This window comes from Drosophila sulfurigaster, chromosome 3, assembly GCF_023558435.1.
Source record: "Drosophila sulfurigaster albostrigata strain 15112-1811.04 chromosome 3, ASM2355843v2, whole genome shotgun sequence".
NCBI lineage: Eukaryota > Metazoa > Arthropoda > Insecta > Diptera > Drosophilidae > Drosophila > Drosophila sulfurigaster.
Genome location: NC_084883.1, coordinates 20,043,346 through 20,058,290, shown reverse-complemented (window position 1 = coordinate 20,058,290; position 14,945 = coordinate 20,043,346). Strand labels below are relative to the sequence as shown.

The window sequence follows — 14,945 nt, the reverse complement described above, 5'->3', positions numbered from 1 at the left end:
CGACCTTTAAATTGGTAGTCTTTATTTATCGAATTTTCATTTCATTTATTTCGTTGGATTGCATGCGAATTATTGGTTTATTTTTACGTGCCATAGATTTGGATTGCTTTGTACTAAATTTTCACACTAATCGCCACTAATCAAAGGTTTAACTCATGCTAAAAGCGCTAACATCATGTCTGCCGAACATAACACAACAAAAAACAACAAACACAACAACAACGACAACAGCAACAAAAGCTGCAGCAACAGCGATAACAACAACAACAACAACATCCGTAGTAATTTCTAATATTAATCTAAATGCCAATATTTTGCATCTATTTGACTAATGAAATTCTCTTCCACAAACAAATGCAGCTCGTCCATCGTATAAGAGCAATGGTTATGTGTCTGAACCTGAACCCAACTACGATTCCGATTACTCAACTCTAAAGTATCGCACACCGAATCCGCTACGTGTGCAGTCTGTATCCTCGGCTGTCAATGTGCGCAATCTAAATCAGGACGATAAGTAAGTTTAATACCACAAATTTGTACATTTTAGTTTACTATAGATTTCTTTTTAACTTTATTAATCTGTAGTGTATTCATTTTATATCTACTACAAAGATAATCGATACAGAATGTTAATTAATTTTAATCTATATAATATTTTTATAATCAAATTTCAATTCATCGTTAGAAAGAAAATTATGTAAAGATTTTCTTTAAAACTGTCACGACTCTAAGTTATTTTTATTCAAATTTTACTTTGGTTTAGCTTGATTTATATATTTTTTAGTTACCATTCGATTCAACGCGTTCATATTAATTTCATTGTACACTTTTAGTTCCCAATAGTTGTATTAAAACTATTTAAAAAAATTCTTTATAACAATGTAATTATTGTTAGCATGTTAATCTTTTTTTAAACTTCAATTTGTCGAATTTATAATTACAACAAATAGAAAATGATATCAAGAAATTCTTTAAAACACCCACGACTCTTTAATAAATATTATTGTTATTGGAAATTCATTTTTCGGATAAATTGTATTTATCAGAATCATAATTTAGTTTAATAATTTCATTTAAACTTCTTTGTGAATTGGATGTTAGAAATAATTGAATCTATTATTTAATGAAATAATTTATCTTGACTTTTTTTTAAATTATCATAGACATTTGTATAAAGAAATTTCTATATAAGTAACAAGAATTTCTCGATTTTATTATTACATTAGTTTTTCGGTTAATAGAAATAAATCATTTTATTTTTTATTTGAGGTTACCACCCAATTATTTGAATAAAGTAATTTAATAAAAATGAAATATTTTAAATTCAATAATTACAATACTCAATTATCAACTCTTTTGCAGATTGTATGGTACTATGCCCAATCCGATAAAATCGGCATCGAATTCATACAAAAATCAACCCGGTCGCATTGAGAACTACACAACTGGACATTCGTCTGTGTCGGAGAAGGAGAAGAAGGAGGCAAGTGCCGCAGCAGTGAGCTTTTTTGTCATGTGTACACAACTATCAAACTGCGCTCCCTACCACAAAAAGCATATCAATAAACCATTATAACTCAACTGAATGCTTGATGCTATAACACTTTTTTTCGATTTCTCTCCATCAATATCTCGACTGCTTGAATTCGTTCAACACTTTTTTAAAACATTTGATCCATTTTAATCATGAATAATTCCCTGCATCTCAGTCATGAATCATAAAGCACTCATTTCACACACTCTTTAAATTTGACAACAACAAAAAACGCATAGCAATTATTCTAACTCACAGCTCAAATCTCAAATCTTGTTCACAATTCTAGTGGTGGGACGAAGTGATGGACATCTTTAACGGGGTATGAACTCTAATCTCTATATATTGTTTGATTTTTTTATAAAATAGATAACTAATTTTAGTTATAGAGTTTCTTTTTTATTATACGTTAAGTGTGCTTTAGAAGCACAAGTTATCAGCTCTATTTACATTGAGTTCCTTGTCATATAATATTTCCCGCAATCCTTGTATAAAAAAGTATCTTTTATTTACTCTATCTCTCTGCTATGCTTCACGTAAAGTGGCTCAGGGAACATACTCGCATACCGCGTATTATCATAGAGTTCGTCGATGATTTTGATAACTATTACTATTCAGTAAGTTAATGAAATAGTTTAGTTTAGATGTGTGTGGTATTCGTAGACAGTTTGCAGGCATCACTGTGTCCACAACAGAAGACGGCACCCGTAATACTAATCTTGGCCAGCCAGAAAACTTAAACTAACTTTACAAATTGTATTTCTAATTCGGTTATTCTCTTTTATTTGCGCAGAACTTGGAACAATCAAAACTATCGCCGCTCTACACTGAAGGCAATCTATCCAGGTGAGGAATTTAAACTCAACCCAGTTTTCCGAATGATTAATAACCTCTCTCTTTACAGAGCTCTGGCTAAAGAGTCTGGCTATACTAGCGATTCCAATCTAGTCTTCCGCAAAAAGGAACTGCCGGTGAGCAGTCCTTTGAGTCCCGTGGAGCAGCGTCAAGCCTACAAGAGTCTGCAAGCGGGTGGAGAGCCGCCTCTGCTGGGCTTCCGTAAGCCAGCGCCTGAGAAACCCAAAGGTAAGCTTAAACTAGCTGTTAAAGTATTTGAATTTCTAACTAATCTGTAGAACTAAGTTTGCAGTTCTCTTACTAATGGTTTATCAAAAAGGTGTTGGTTATCTCTCTCTCTCTCTCTCTGAAACTCTCAAGCCTAACTCGTTCTTTACTACTTTTTTTGGTAATCTATTGAACACATTGAACCACTGCATTCACTTGAAGTTGTTAGCCGAGTTTACAGCACAGCAAGCACCGTGGCACCTCACTTAAATGTTGCAGACGTCAGAACGCGTGTTAATATAAACTTTATTTCCGTTCCAAAAAGAAATTGTGGAAGAATTTGAATTCATACAGATAACGCCGACGTTAACGAAGATACGCGTGAGCACAAAACCCTTGGAGGAAGAAGAAGAGCAGCAACAAGAAACAACTCCGAAGTTTATCCCTCCACCACCACCTCCACCGCCTCCTCCTCCGCCGCCGCCTACCAACAACAACAACGCCATGTTCTCCCATTTCTCCAAGAATCTGCCCTCGTTTATACCGCTGAGCAAGAAGCAGCAACAGCAGCAGCAACTTGTCCAGGAGGCGCCTCCTTTGCCACCCAATCGTCGCTCCTCCTGCACCAAGAGCACTGTCAAGGTCTCCAGCAGCTGCTCCAAGTCGCGTCATGATCAATGCTTTCAACCACCTGGAGGAAACTCCAACAGCAACTCGATTACCTTGAGGAAAGTCAGCAGCTCGCGTCGCGAACCCATCTGTCGCTCCAAGTCCGCTGGCGCGGTGTCCACTCTGCTGGCCACTTTGACCGCCACCAAGGAGACGCGCAGCAAGGATGGTTGCCTGATGCGAGTGCAACATCTGCAGCAGCAGCATCAGCATCACGCTCGCCTCCGTTCCGTCAGTCCAAGTCGGCGTCCCGCTCGGCTGTTGGCGTTGCGCCACTCGAGTCGCAGTCCGGTGGCCTTTGGTCGTAGCATCTCGAAGGAGCGCAGCTTTGCCGAGGAGAAGAAGCGACTGGAGAACACGCTGCCCGCCAATCGCACCAACTTCGAGGCCAGCACGAACATACTGCGTGATCCGTCGCTGAAGTCCCCGCAGGAAGTCCGCGAAGCTGTGCGTTCGTATGCCACCTGCAAGGCGCAACATACGCGCAGCAAGAGCTTGCCACGCTTGCGGCAGAGCACCGTGAGCACTACCACACGCCACACCATGTGCTTTCCCCAGGTGCGTCCACAGAATCTGCTCGACTGCAGTCGCTCGCTGAAGAAGGTTCTACCGAAGAGTGGCAGCAACAAGTTGCAGACAACACCGGGACAGGGGCAACTGGTCAAGGCCATTGCCACCGTGCATCGCAGCGCCTCCAACGATAGTTTGCCACGCAGCAACTCCACCTACTCCATTGATTCGATGGTGCGGCATGAATACGTGGTGCCAGTGGCGCCACCCAAGACCTATGTGGGCAAAGCGAAGCCGGCGCTGCAAACAAGCCGCAGCGAGGGGCATGTGCCGCGCAAACGTGCCACAACTAGCACAGCAAGCAAGGCGAAACCAAAGGCTAAGCAGACGCTACCTAAGCAAGCTTACAGTGAGAGCGTTCGCGAGAAAACCAACTTCTGGAACGATTACAATGCGAAGCAGGCAACGCAGATGCCACACTCGCTGCCACAGGCAACAAATATCAGCAGCAGCGATTACAAATACTGCTCGTTGCATGAGCCGCCTTACGGTGAGGACACTTACGACTATTCAGCGCAGCAGGCTCAGGCTGTGTTGCAACAGCAGCAAACTCCGAGTTGCATTGAGGATCTCGTCTGGCAGTATGAGAACAAGGGACAGCACAGCATTCGTCCCGTTCCTGTTACGGACATTGCGCGTCCGCAATCCCCGCAAGGTGAACCTCAGCTGGGACAACGTCGCTTCTCCCCGACACGCGAAGTACGTGTGCCACAAACGCCGCAACGTGAGGTGCGTTCCCCATCGCGTCGTCGCATCGACAGTCTGCGATCGAGTCAGCGCCAGGACAAGGATCAACAGCAAGTGGCGCGCGCCAGCAGCCTGAGCAGCGCCGACGATCGCAGCAAGCGACAGGCGCAGGTGGCAGCCACAGGGAGTCTCTATCAATGCGGAGAGTTGGCGCACAGTGCCACCTCCTTGACTTACCTGGAGCGACATAGTCCGAGTTGCCGCTATCGCAACAATTGCGAACGCTTCACCGAGCTGAATCGTTTCTACAGCACCCTGGAGCGCGTGGGGCAACTGGAACGTGCCACATCTGCCAGCAACTTTCATCCGTTGCGGAAGGACGCCGAGTTGCTCGACTTTGACGAGTGGCGCAAGGTGCGACTGCATGAGCGTGCGGAGAAGGAGCTGCAGTATCTTGTGGGCAAGCTACAGGATGATCAGCGGGACCGCGATTTGCACTATCGTTCAAAGGATGTGAGCGCCATCAAGTGGCGCCACGAGGCGGATCAGGCGCTGCATGCCAAGCAAAAGTCTGTGGAGGATTTGCGCGAGAACTTTGAGCAGCTGCAGCTGCTGAAGCAACAGCGTGAGGAGGCGGCACAACTGCCGCCGGTGCAGCGACAATGGCGCCGCAACACGGTGGCGGACCTGGCCAGCAGCCTGGAGGGGAGAGAAGTGAAGGAATCGAGGGAGCCGAGGGAATCTAGAGAGCCTAGGGAATCAAGGGAGCCGCGTGACTCTCATCCTGAGCGCCATCTCAGCAACGATCTCGTCAGCACACTGTCCAAGGATCAGATCAAGAAAATTACCCAACAACTAAACGAAATCTATGCGGGTAATCGCAAACCCGCCGTCGAGGAGCAATTTGTGGTCACCGTGGAGAAGGGTTCGAAGCCCAGCAGTCATGCCAACACTCTCAAGGTGCGCTGCAACTCCAGCATAACCAAAGAACAGTTGCTGGGTCCCGTTCTACGTAAGCGTGAGGAGCAACAACCGCAAACACTACCACGTGCCACACGCAGTCAATCGCCCGTGGTGGTAGCCAGAGAAACACGCGGCGCCATTGCGGCCAAAAACGCAGAGCTGACGTTGACTAAAGCACCCGAGGTGCCACCGCGTCCCAAGCCCAAGAGTGAACCCAAGCCTGTCAAGGTAGAGCCAGTGGAGGACTCTTCCCAGCTGGACAAGGACAATCCCATCAATCAAAAGATTCAATACTTTGAGGATCGTCAGTTCGAGGAGCCGCCCAAGACAATTTACCATGCACGCGAGGACAGCTCCCCCGACGAGGCGGAGGTGATGCGTCTCATCGAGCAGAACATGCAGGCGCGACAGCAGGCGAGGCACACATCAACTCAAGTGACCCACACGGAGTTGAGCAACTCGCTCACCGATCTGAGCGGCATCTTTGGCGAACGCAGCGCGGCACGTGTAAATTTTCACTTGCACAGCCCGCCCGATCGTCCACCCGAAGAAGACAACGAAGGGAACACTCGACCGGATCACGAGCTGCTCAGCTACGCGCCTGGTTCGCCCGCTGGCAGTCTTGAGCTCTACGACGCTTACTATCGATCGCGTAGCTTGTCGCCGCAATCCCAGATCTCGGCATGCTCCAGTTCGTACTTGCAACGTGTATACACCGGCGAGGTGCAGAAGATCAAGCAGAAGTTCGAGAGCATTCAGCGGGATCAATCCAATGAGAGGCGTGATTTTTTTGGGCTTAGCACGCTGCGGAAGGCGCGCAGCGATCCTGAATTTCAGGCAGGATCCAAAGACGCCTTGGCAACTGCCACGGATGCGTTGCCCCGAGACGACGACGTCAGTCAACTGACGCACAAATTCGAACGACGTGGCGCCACGCCATCCCCAGAGCGTGGCAGGCGACGGCAACGTGGCCTGTTGATGCCACACATCGACATCATCAGCAAGACGGCAGCGCTGAAGCGTGAGCTCTTGCCACGTGGCAGCCCCACGCGCAGTCACAGCAGCAACAGCTGTGCCACCGGAGGGCAAGTGCAGAGTCTGCGCAGTCGCTACGAATCCTCGCCAGAGTTGCCACCGCGTTACTTGTCCACCTCGCTGGCAGATCTGCGCGATGTGCACGACATTTCGCCACATCTAAGCGGCGATTGGGTGGCACACAAGCATCCGCAACGCACACCAGCATTGCCACGCAAGCCACAACGCAGTGGAGCTGCTGCAAGTGGTGCAGGTGGTGCAATGTTGCGTGCCAGCAGCACTTCTCCCATAAGACCTCCGAAGTCCCAGCGACATGCGCAGACCAACTTTGGAGACATCTTTGCCAACCAAAAGTTCGATCCGCAGATGCATCGACCCAAGGCACGTTATGTGCCCGACGGAGCCGATGCCAGTAGCACCACAGCAACCACCACAGCAACTAGCACAGCAGTCAACACAGCAACAACAGCAAAGCGCGCTGGCGGTGTCAACACTTTGGAGCGTCTCAAACGCAGCATGGCTGTCACATTCAAAGGTAACAAAGTGCTGAAAAGGTAACAACGAAGGTAACAACTCGGTGGTGCAGTGGTTCAGTTTGTTCCTTTCTTTTTTTGCTGCTGCTAATCTCGTAGTGTTGTGTCGCTTGGTTCTTCAAGGCTTTCCACTCCCCACTCTTATTATCCTTATTGGTTTTTTAAACACTTCTCCCAAATTGTTCCCTTACTTCTGTCATTGCTGGCGCAGATTTCGACTCGAGCGCCGCACCGCCAATTCCACCACAGCCGCCACTCAAGGGCCTAAACTACGAGCCCTACTCCTCCACCTCCTCGGCGGTGAGCCATCACACCAATGGTGATCAGCTTGATTCAGGTACAGGTGAGTGAGCCGATCGCTCCCTCGATCCACGCTTTGCGATCTGCCTCAACAATTGGGTTTGCCCAACTAAACTCGCTGCTTCGAGCTCTACTAAAAACTAATTTAATGAAATATTGTTGGTTAGAGATTCAAATTAATTATAAATTTTTCACTTGTGTCTATTCAAAAGTCATAAATTACTAAACATTTTCTTATTTCTTTCTTATTGATTGTATTTTGTTTGGAATACTTACGAAGAAAATTGTCAATCGTTTCCTCTTTATTCATGCTAATTTTATTATAAAGAGTTGATTCAATTTAAATATAATTGTGTACTTAGAAGTTTGTTAACCAACTAACTTTAAAATAAGTACAAATTTCTCGAATTTGTTTTAAAAAATATATAAATCCATTCAAAAAGCTCACCCTCTGTATAGAAATTTGAACTTTATCCTAACTTTAGAAGCTGACATGACAAATTTTGAGTGGGATCTGAAGTAATGCACAATATAAAATATGTCCATGCATTTTACATATATTTAGCTATTTTGGTTATGATTAGTTTAGTTAAGTTATGATCGTGAACAATAGTTTAAATCTTCATTGTGAATTCTACAATTGACGTAGTCAAAAAATAGTTTATTTTTCTGGTTCATAATAATCAAAACTATTCCTTTAAATGCTTGAAATGAACTTTGCACAATGTGAAAAATACAATTACCTAAGTGTTTCGTTTCCTTTTTTTGGAACTATATTTAGCGAAACTTTTATTATTACAACTTGCACTGGCAGTCACTTGTTGGTAGTAAAAATTAATTTTTATAGATCGTTTCAAATAATACTTCATGTACTTAGCATTTTATGATAAAATTAGATTCATTACAATAGACTGCATAGACCTTCAGAAATTCTTCCTTTTATTATTTCATAATTTCAAAATACCTTACACGATTTTTATAGCAGTACTCATTAATGTAACGCTGTTCTTTATAGATACCACCCCAAATTCTTTCCCCTAATTTATTTTTAATATACTCCACTTTTATTTTATTTACCAATTTTTGGTAGTTCAATTCCACCCCAAAACACTGTCAATTTATTTCGGAAATCTTTGTACAATCAGTTAATTTATTACAACCCCCCTTGGACGACACCGCTGCGTGCTTAGTTCATTGAATGACCTTTGTGAAATTCCGTTTGGTGCTTTTTTACTACCGCAACAAATTTCCGCAAATGCTGCAATTACATTTTGAAGGTGCGGCCGGCATTAGTTGGCCAAATTAATCGATAGCACCAATAACAAAGACAGCGAGACAGAGAGAAGGACAGACGGACAGACGGACAGACAGACAGACGGACAGATGGACAGTTGACAATGTTGACCCGCTTAGCACGACGACCACGCGACACCTGTCCAAGGCACGAGCCGAGGCACGAATCCGAGGCAAGTTGCCACCGTTATTGGAAAGCCACCCCCAAAGAGGGCGACGTTGCCATGGCCAAAACAGTGTGGCAACAAAACAAGTGTGGCTCAGGGAAAAGTAAAACGTTCGTCAACAATTTAGTTAGTTTCACTTTTCCGTGCCAAAAACGTCGTATCGAGTGGAGAACTGTGTGCCACAAAGTGTTTTGCCTAATTAAATGTGGCAAAAATAGAATGCGCTAGCCGGTTGCATAATGCAACATTAAGTGTTTGTGCGTGTGGCAAGTGCAACAAAAAGGGGAGCAAATAACTTAAAGCATGATACATCAAACGCTGGCGCCGCGACGCAGCAACACCTACGCAGGCCAGCATCTCCATGGCAACAACAACAACCTCAGCGGCAACATAAGCCGGAACAACAGCAACATTAGCAACAACAGACGCATTCCCTCGACAGCTGTGAATCGCGTGCATTGGAAGCAGAAGCTGCATGGCAGCTGCAATGATTTAGAGCTGACAGATGACAGCACGCACTTGCAGCGACAGCGGCAACGCTTGTGGCGCCACAATGCCTCCTTTGAGGCCACCAACAATAACTCCTCTGTTGAGTGGCCGCAGCGTCCGCTGAGCAGCGGCGCCGACAGCAGCTACAACAATAGCGAGAAGCTTACGCCTGCCTCATTGCATCGCAGTGTCTGCGACATGCCCAACTGCGGCAAGATGCTGTGGATACGACGCAGCATCGACTATGCAACAACGACGCCGACGCCGCCGCCAATGTTGCCACCGCCGCCAACACCGCCAGCGAGTGAACTAAGCATTGGCTATCACATTGTGGGCCTGCCACACACGCCGCTGCCGTTGTCTGGACAGCGGCAAGCGTACTTGGCCAATCAGCATGCAATTGGCGGCTCCATGCCGCTGCTCAGGTGGCAGCAACAGCAACAACAACAGCAACAACAGTTCCAACAACAGCAACATTTGCAACAACAGCAACAACAACAGCGACAGCAGCAGCCACAGTTGCACTGGCAAAGCGGCAGTTAGTATTGCAGTCAACTTGCTCCTCTTTGTTGCAGCCTTCGTGCAACTTGCCCCTCAGCACTTTGCTCCCTTTAAGTGCCACAGACAGACTTTCTCATTTGACTAAGCGACCTTCCGCTTTTAAGCGCTTTCTCACAGCTTTTCTCTCTGCTGTGCAAAATACGATGAAAACTTGTTATCACTTGATGTGATAATGAGACAAGCAGAGGGGAAAGAGAGCCAAGAGAGTGAGCAAGAGACAGAGAGGGAGACATACAGAGGGAGAAACAGCGATGACGCGACAGAGCGAGACAATCTCAGGGAGATAGTTCACCTTAAACTTCGATAGCTTTTTACCAGGCAGCTCACGTCTCGCGCAACTCGTGATAAAAAGCTTGAAGCTTGAGCTTTTTCGGGTTTAACGATCTTCTCCGCTGATCTTGCAGCAACTACAGTGGGGCTAATAGCTAACTGTGCGGCTAATTATGCGGAATCATGGGCGTGGAATGTATGACGAAGCTGCGTCTTACGTCATCGCAGCTGTGGAAAAATTCTAGGAAGTTTTCGTTGTACTATAAAACTAAAAAAACGATAACAATAAATTTAATGGGAAATATTCAGTCTTGAGACAGTGCCGCACCCAAGGGAAAGCTTGAAAATCTGTTTGCAAAATCTATAAATTTTTATTTTTAGAATTTTATTAAATGTGTAAACCTTGCTCAAAGTTTGCAGATTTTTGTGCAGAAGTGAGATTTCTTTAAGAAGTGTTTCCCTATGGGTTTTTTTTGTTATTTCTTTGCATTAATTTCGCTGATAATTTCTGGTTCCCTATAAAAAATCTGCGATTCTTATATATGAATTTTGTTTGCGATAATTTGGTAATGGGTAATTCCAATTTAATCAATCGTTGAGTTCTTATAGTTCTACTTTTGTATAATGTTGATCTAGATTTCGTTTAAAAAAAGCTTTAAAATATATTAAATATTTAGTTTAAAAGTTCATAGAAGTCATTGTTAATTGTGTTGCTGAAAATGTAACATGTCGAATGCGTAATTTTTTAAGTTTACAATTTACCTTACATTAATTTAACAGCAGCATTAAAATGTTGGTCATCAATTATCAATTCATCTAACATGTCGAATGAGCGATTTCCAACGTCTTTGCCGCTGCTGTTAAACATTAACATGTCTGACTATCAATGATGCCAAATCTTCACAGCTGCTGTTAATGTGAATGTTAAAAGCTGCATTAACATGTCTGGCTATCAGCATAAATGCCGCTAAGCAATTCGTCTGTTAGCTGAAAAGACTTGAAAAACACGCAGGTTGCTTTAACGCTTATCAATAGAATAGTTTCCACTGTTGTTGCGCGTGCTATGTGATCCACTGTACGCCATGAGTAATTCACACAACAATACTAAAACCGAACAAGAAGAAGAAGCAGAAGAGCAACAGAAGTAGAAGAAGAAACAACAACAACAACAACCACAACAATTGTAATGTCTGAATAAACGTGAGGTTGGGGCGCCAAATGAAACGGCACTCGTAGTACGACGATAACTGAAAACGATTCACAGCAACCAAGTCTTTTGGCGCTCAGTCAGTTCAACAGTTGTTCAGTTGTTCATGCTCTCAAGCGTTCAGTTGCGCCGTTTTTCAGTTTCATTCAATTTCAATTTCGATTTCAGTTTTCTGTTTTCAGTTGAGCGCCACGCGTGCTTCAGAGCAGTTGGCTACAAGTCGCAACGTGAGTGTGAAAGACAGAGATAGAGAGCGAAACAGAGACAGAGACAGAGATCGTTGTCTGTGCTGTTTTGTTGTTGTCGTTGTCGGTTTTTGTAGTTGTGTCGCGTCTTCGGTCTTCGTGTGTTAAGCTTTATCAGTTGCTCGTAGCCTTCTCGGCTACTTAGCTGTTGAGTTGTTGTTCTGATTTTGATTGATTGCAAGTGTGACTAAGCAGCAGGAGAAGGTGGGGAGAATAGGGTAAAGTAGGGAATACAAAAAAGAAAGCAAAGCAAAGCAAATTCCCAAATGACTCGCTTAGCATATTAACAATTAACAGTGCAGGAAAAGCCGCGGAAAAGCCGGCAAGACTGGTTTATGTGTATGTGTGTCTGTGTGTGTGTGAGTGCAATGCAGTTTAGTGCAGTGTCAGTGTGTGTGTGTGCAGTGAAAGATGAAAATCGGCAACACTTTCAAAACGCTGCAAATTGCGGCGCCACAGCAAGCAAAATCAGTGAAAGTGAAAAATCTCCTCAAGTGTCAATTAAGCTTTTTTTTTTTACTTGTTGTTGTACAACAAATTGTTGTCGTAATTGTTGTCGTTGCTTTATAGTTTATGGCGTTTTTTTCTTTCATTTTTTTTTGTTGTTCGTTTTCAACATTTTGTCGCTGTGTAAACACAAATATTTGTGCAGTTGCTCCAAAGTTTTTTGTGTCCCCCCCACAAATAAGTTTCCATGAAATGGCCTTTTTTGACAACTTGACGCAAAAGAAATTTTCAATTTATTTGTTAGAGGAGGGGTGGAGAGCGGGAGAAGAAACTTCATGTAAAGACAGCTGCGCAATTTCATTGCGTGCATTCTCAATTGATTTGTCACTCACTTCGCATTCCTATTCATTCAGTTAATTCTATTCATCAGCTCAAGTTCATGAATAACTTGTCGTGTTTTATCTGCTGGCATAAAATAGTATCTTCAAAACTATGCCAAACAAGGTCAAAACACAAATAGTTAGTTAACTCGACTTCAAGTTGCAGATTATTCACTTTTGTTTTCAGTTAGACAATCTTGTTGAACTCATAAATCACGACAAGAGCGAGTTGAGGTTTTGTTTAGATAATAACAGTAACTCAACTGATTTTAGCACTAGTGAGACCTTTAAAATAAATGGGGGTGCTTAAGTTATGGCAGTTATTTTATAATTGACTGCGAGTTGCACAACCATGGCGGATTTTTAATAATTTTAAATTACTTGTGAATACTTTAATTTCCTAGGGAATTCTTTATTTTTAAAGTTTTTTCAATGCTGTGTAAAATTAGTCAAATTTTTGTTATAAAAAGTCTTACATTTTTAATGAAAACTAAACTTTAAAAGTGCTATTGGTGCTGTTGATAGTTTTCAAATAAATAAATTATATATTTCACAAGTGAACTTGAATTTATAATACAGAATAAAGAGTACACAGGAGTTCTTCTACTTAAAACGATTAATCAAACTAATGAAAATAGTATACTCAACATAGTAAAACAGATTTATAGCGAAATTTTATTGATACAAACCATAATTCAGCTAAAGTGTTTCATAAATTTTACAATTAACTTTCTCTTTAAATGCCTCTTAAAATATTGATTAATCCTAACTATATCAAAAAATTGAATTGTGTAGTGATTTTTATTAAGTTGTGAAATGCTACTGATATAGTTAATCAATAAATTGTTTATAATATGCCATAAATTTTCAATGTTTATAGCCTGTCAGTAAACAGTTTTTATATATGCAAATCCATTTGAAATCATTAAAGTTGATTTAAGTTGATCGCTTTAAATGACAGTCTCAAAGTTAGATCGTAAAATCCTCTATATGAATATAATATATAATAGACTTATTTATTCACATATTATACACAATTTCTAAGCTCCCTTCAGAACACATTAAGTGCATTCATACAATTGTGCTTGTAGCTCTTCAATTCAAATTACCCTTTTGATGGCTTGAGATAAAGAAAAAAGCCACTAAAAGCAATAAGTCAATTAGCACTTTGCTGTCAGTTGGTCACCCACTCTCCACTCTGCATTGACCACTCCCCAGAAAAGATGTGGATTGCACCACTTTGTCTCAATTGGAGACGGAGAAGAAGAAGCAGAAGGAGACTGTGTCTCCCATTTAGCTAAAAGTGGCTGGCTAACGAGCATTAACTTCAATTGCGGCTCATTTTCGATACAATGGAGAAATGTTAATTCAATTTTACAAATACTAAACGAGCACTTGCTCTCTCTCTCTCTCTCTCTGTCTCTCTCTCTGTCTCTTCTTTTGTTGGCATCTCTATCTTTGGCGGGGTTATCTGCGATCTATCTGCTTGGCGAAGCGTGCGATCAACAACCGAGCTGAGTTCGAGACAGTGTCAGCTAACAAATGTTAGTTGTTTATTTGCTTACCAATTGGCAAGCATAGCTATGGCTACAGATACATTTACAACTATAGCTACAGATACAGATACAGCTACAGCTACAGCCACAGCCAGAGCAATAGTTAGAGATACAGCTAAAGCTACGTAGACAGTTAGTGATAGAGATAAGAGCAAAACAGCAGTTTCATAACGAGGCGACGGCGACGGCGACAATATTTCTGCGGTTAGCTCGTCTTACACTTGCCCTAACGACTCTTGTTGCTATTTTTAGTGTCAACAACATGCATACCCTGTATTTATTAACAACTGCTAAGGGGGTCTATTGTTGTGTCGTAAAGTAAAATGAAAGAAATTATGTAGTAGTAGAAAGATAGTCAAGATTTCTGCTAACGATTTCCAAAAAAAGATCAAATTTGATTCTGAATTTCACCATTTTTTTAAATTAAATATATTTTTATCCTTTCGGGACAAACAGAGTCGCAATTATGCTTCGATATATTTTAATTTGTTTTTATCTTTGTTTTTTGTATTTATTTATTTTATTACTTAGATGACATCACATTTCTCAACTCAACGCAATTGAAATTGATCTTTACTAGTAAATAGTTCAATTATAATTTAAAAAACGTAAAATCACCATAAGAATTCGACAGCAGAAGAAATCGAGTTCATATAATGCAATCCATTTGGCTGTTATCCTTTTTAGCTTATTTAAAACTTCTAATATTAGGTTGGCCAAAAAGTCTTGCGGTATTTTTATTGAATTTTCAATTGTTATAATTGTTATAATATAATATATAATTGTTATAATATAATAATAATATTTCGTTTATAACCATAATAATTATTTCGTTTATAACCATATTACGCTGTTTTATTTTTCGATTCGAGTACAGAATATGAAATGTTACATTTAAAATGTGATTTATCTACCTATGATCTCATAGAAAATTCTCACGGAGATTATATTTATATGAGTATCAGCTTAAGTTTATA

The 14,945-nt window shown here is 42.2% G+C and overlaps 1 protein-coding gene across 20 annotated transcripts in view; it reads left to right on the top strand.

Annotated features, from left to right (window-relative positions):
- The window catches only part of LOC133842761 (sorbin and SH3 domain-containing protein 1), a 50,290-nt gene that overhangs the window by 32,683 nt on the left and 2,662 nt on the right, over positions 1-14,945 (top strand). For 11 of the 20 annotated variants that reach the window (XM_062275978.1, XM_062275977.1, XM_062275990.1 and 8 more), the window contains 2 exons: positions 361-514; positions 1,363-1,798. In XM_062275978.1, the coding sequence (XP_062131962.1) occupies positions 361-514; positions 1,363-1,576 (368 nt within the window). In that variant the 3' untranslated portion in view covers positions 1,577-1,798. Of the gene's footprint in view, positions 1-360; positions 515-1,362; positions 1,857-1,999; positions 2,152-2,327; positions 2,381-2,438; positions 2,618-2,921; positions 7,056-7,264; positions 7,391-11,463; positions 11,568-11,659; positions 11,804-14,945 lie in introns of those variants that run through there. The other 9 variants (XM_062275976.1, XM_062275985.1, XM_062275997.1 and 6 more) reach the window with 8 other exon arrangements.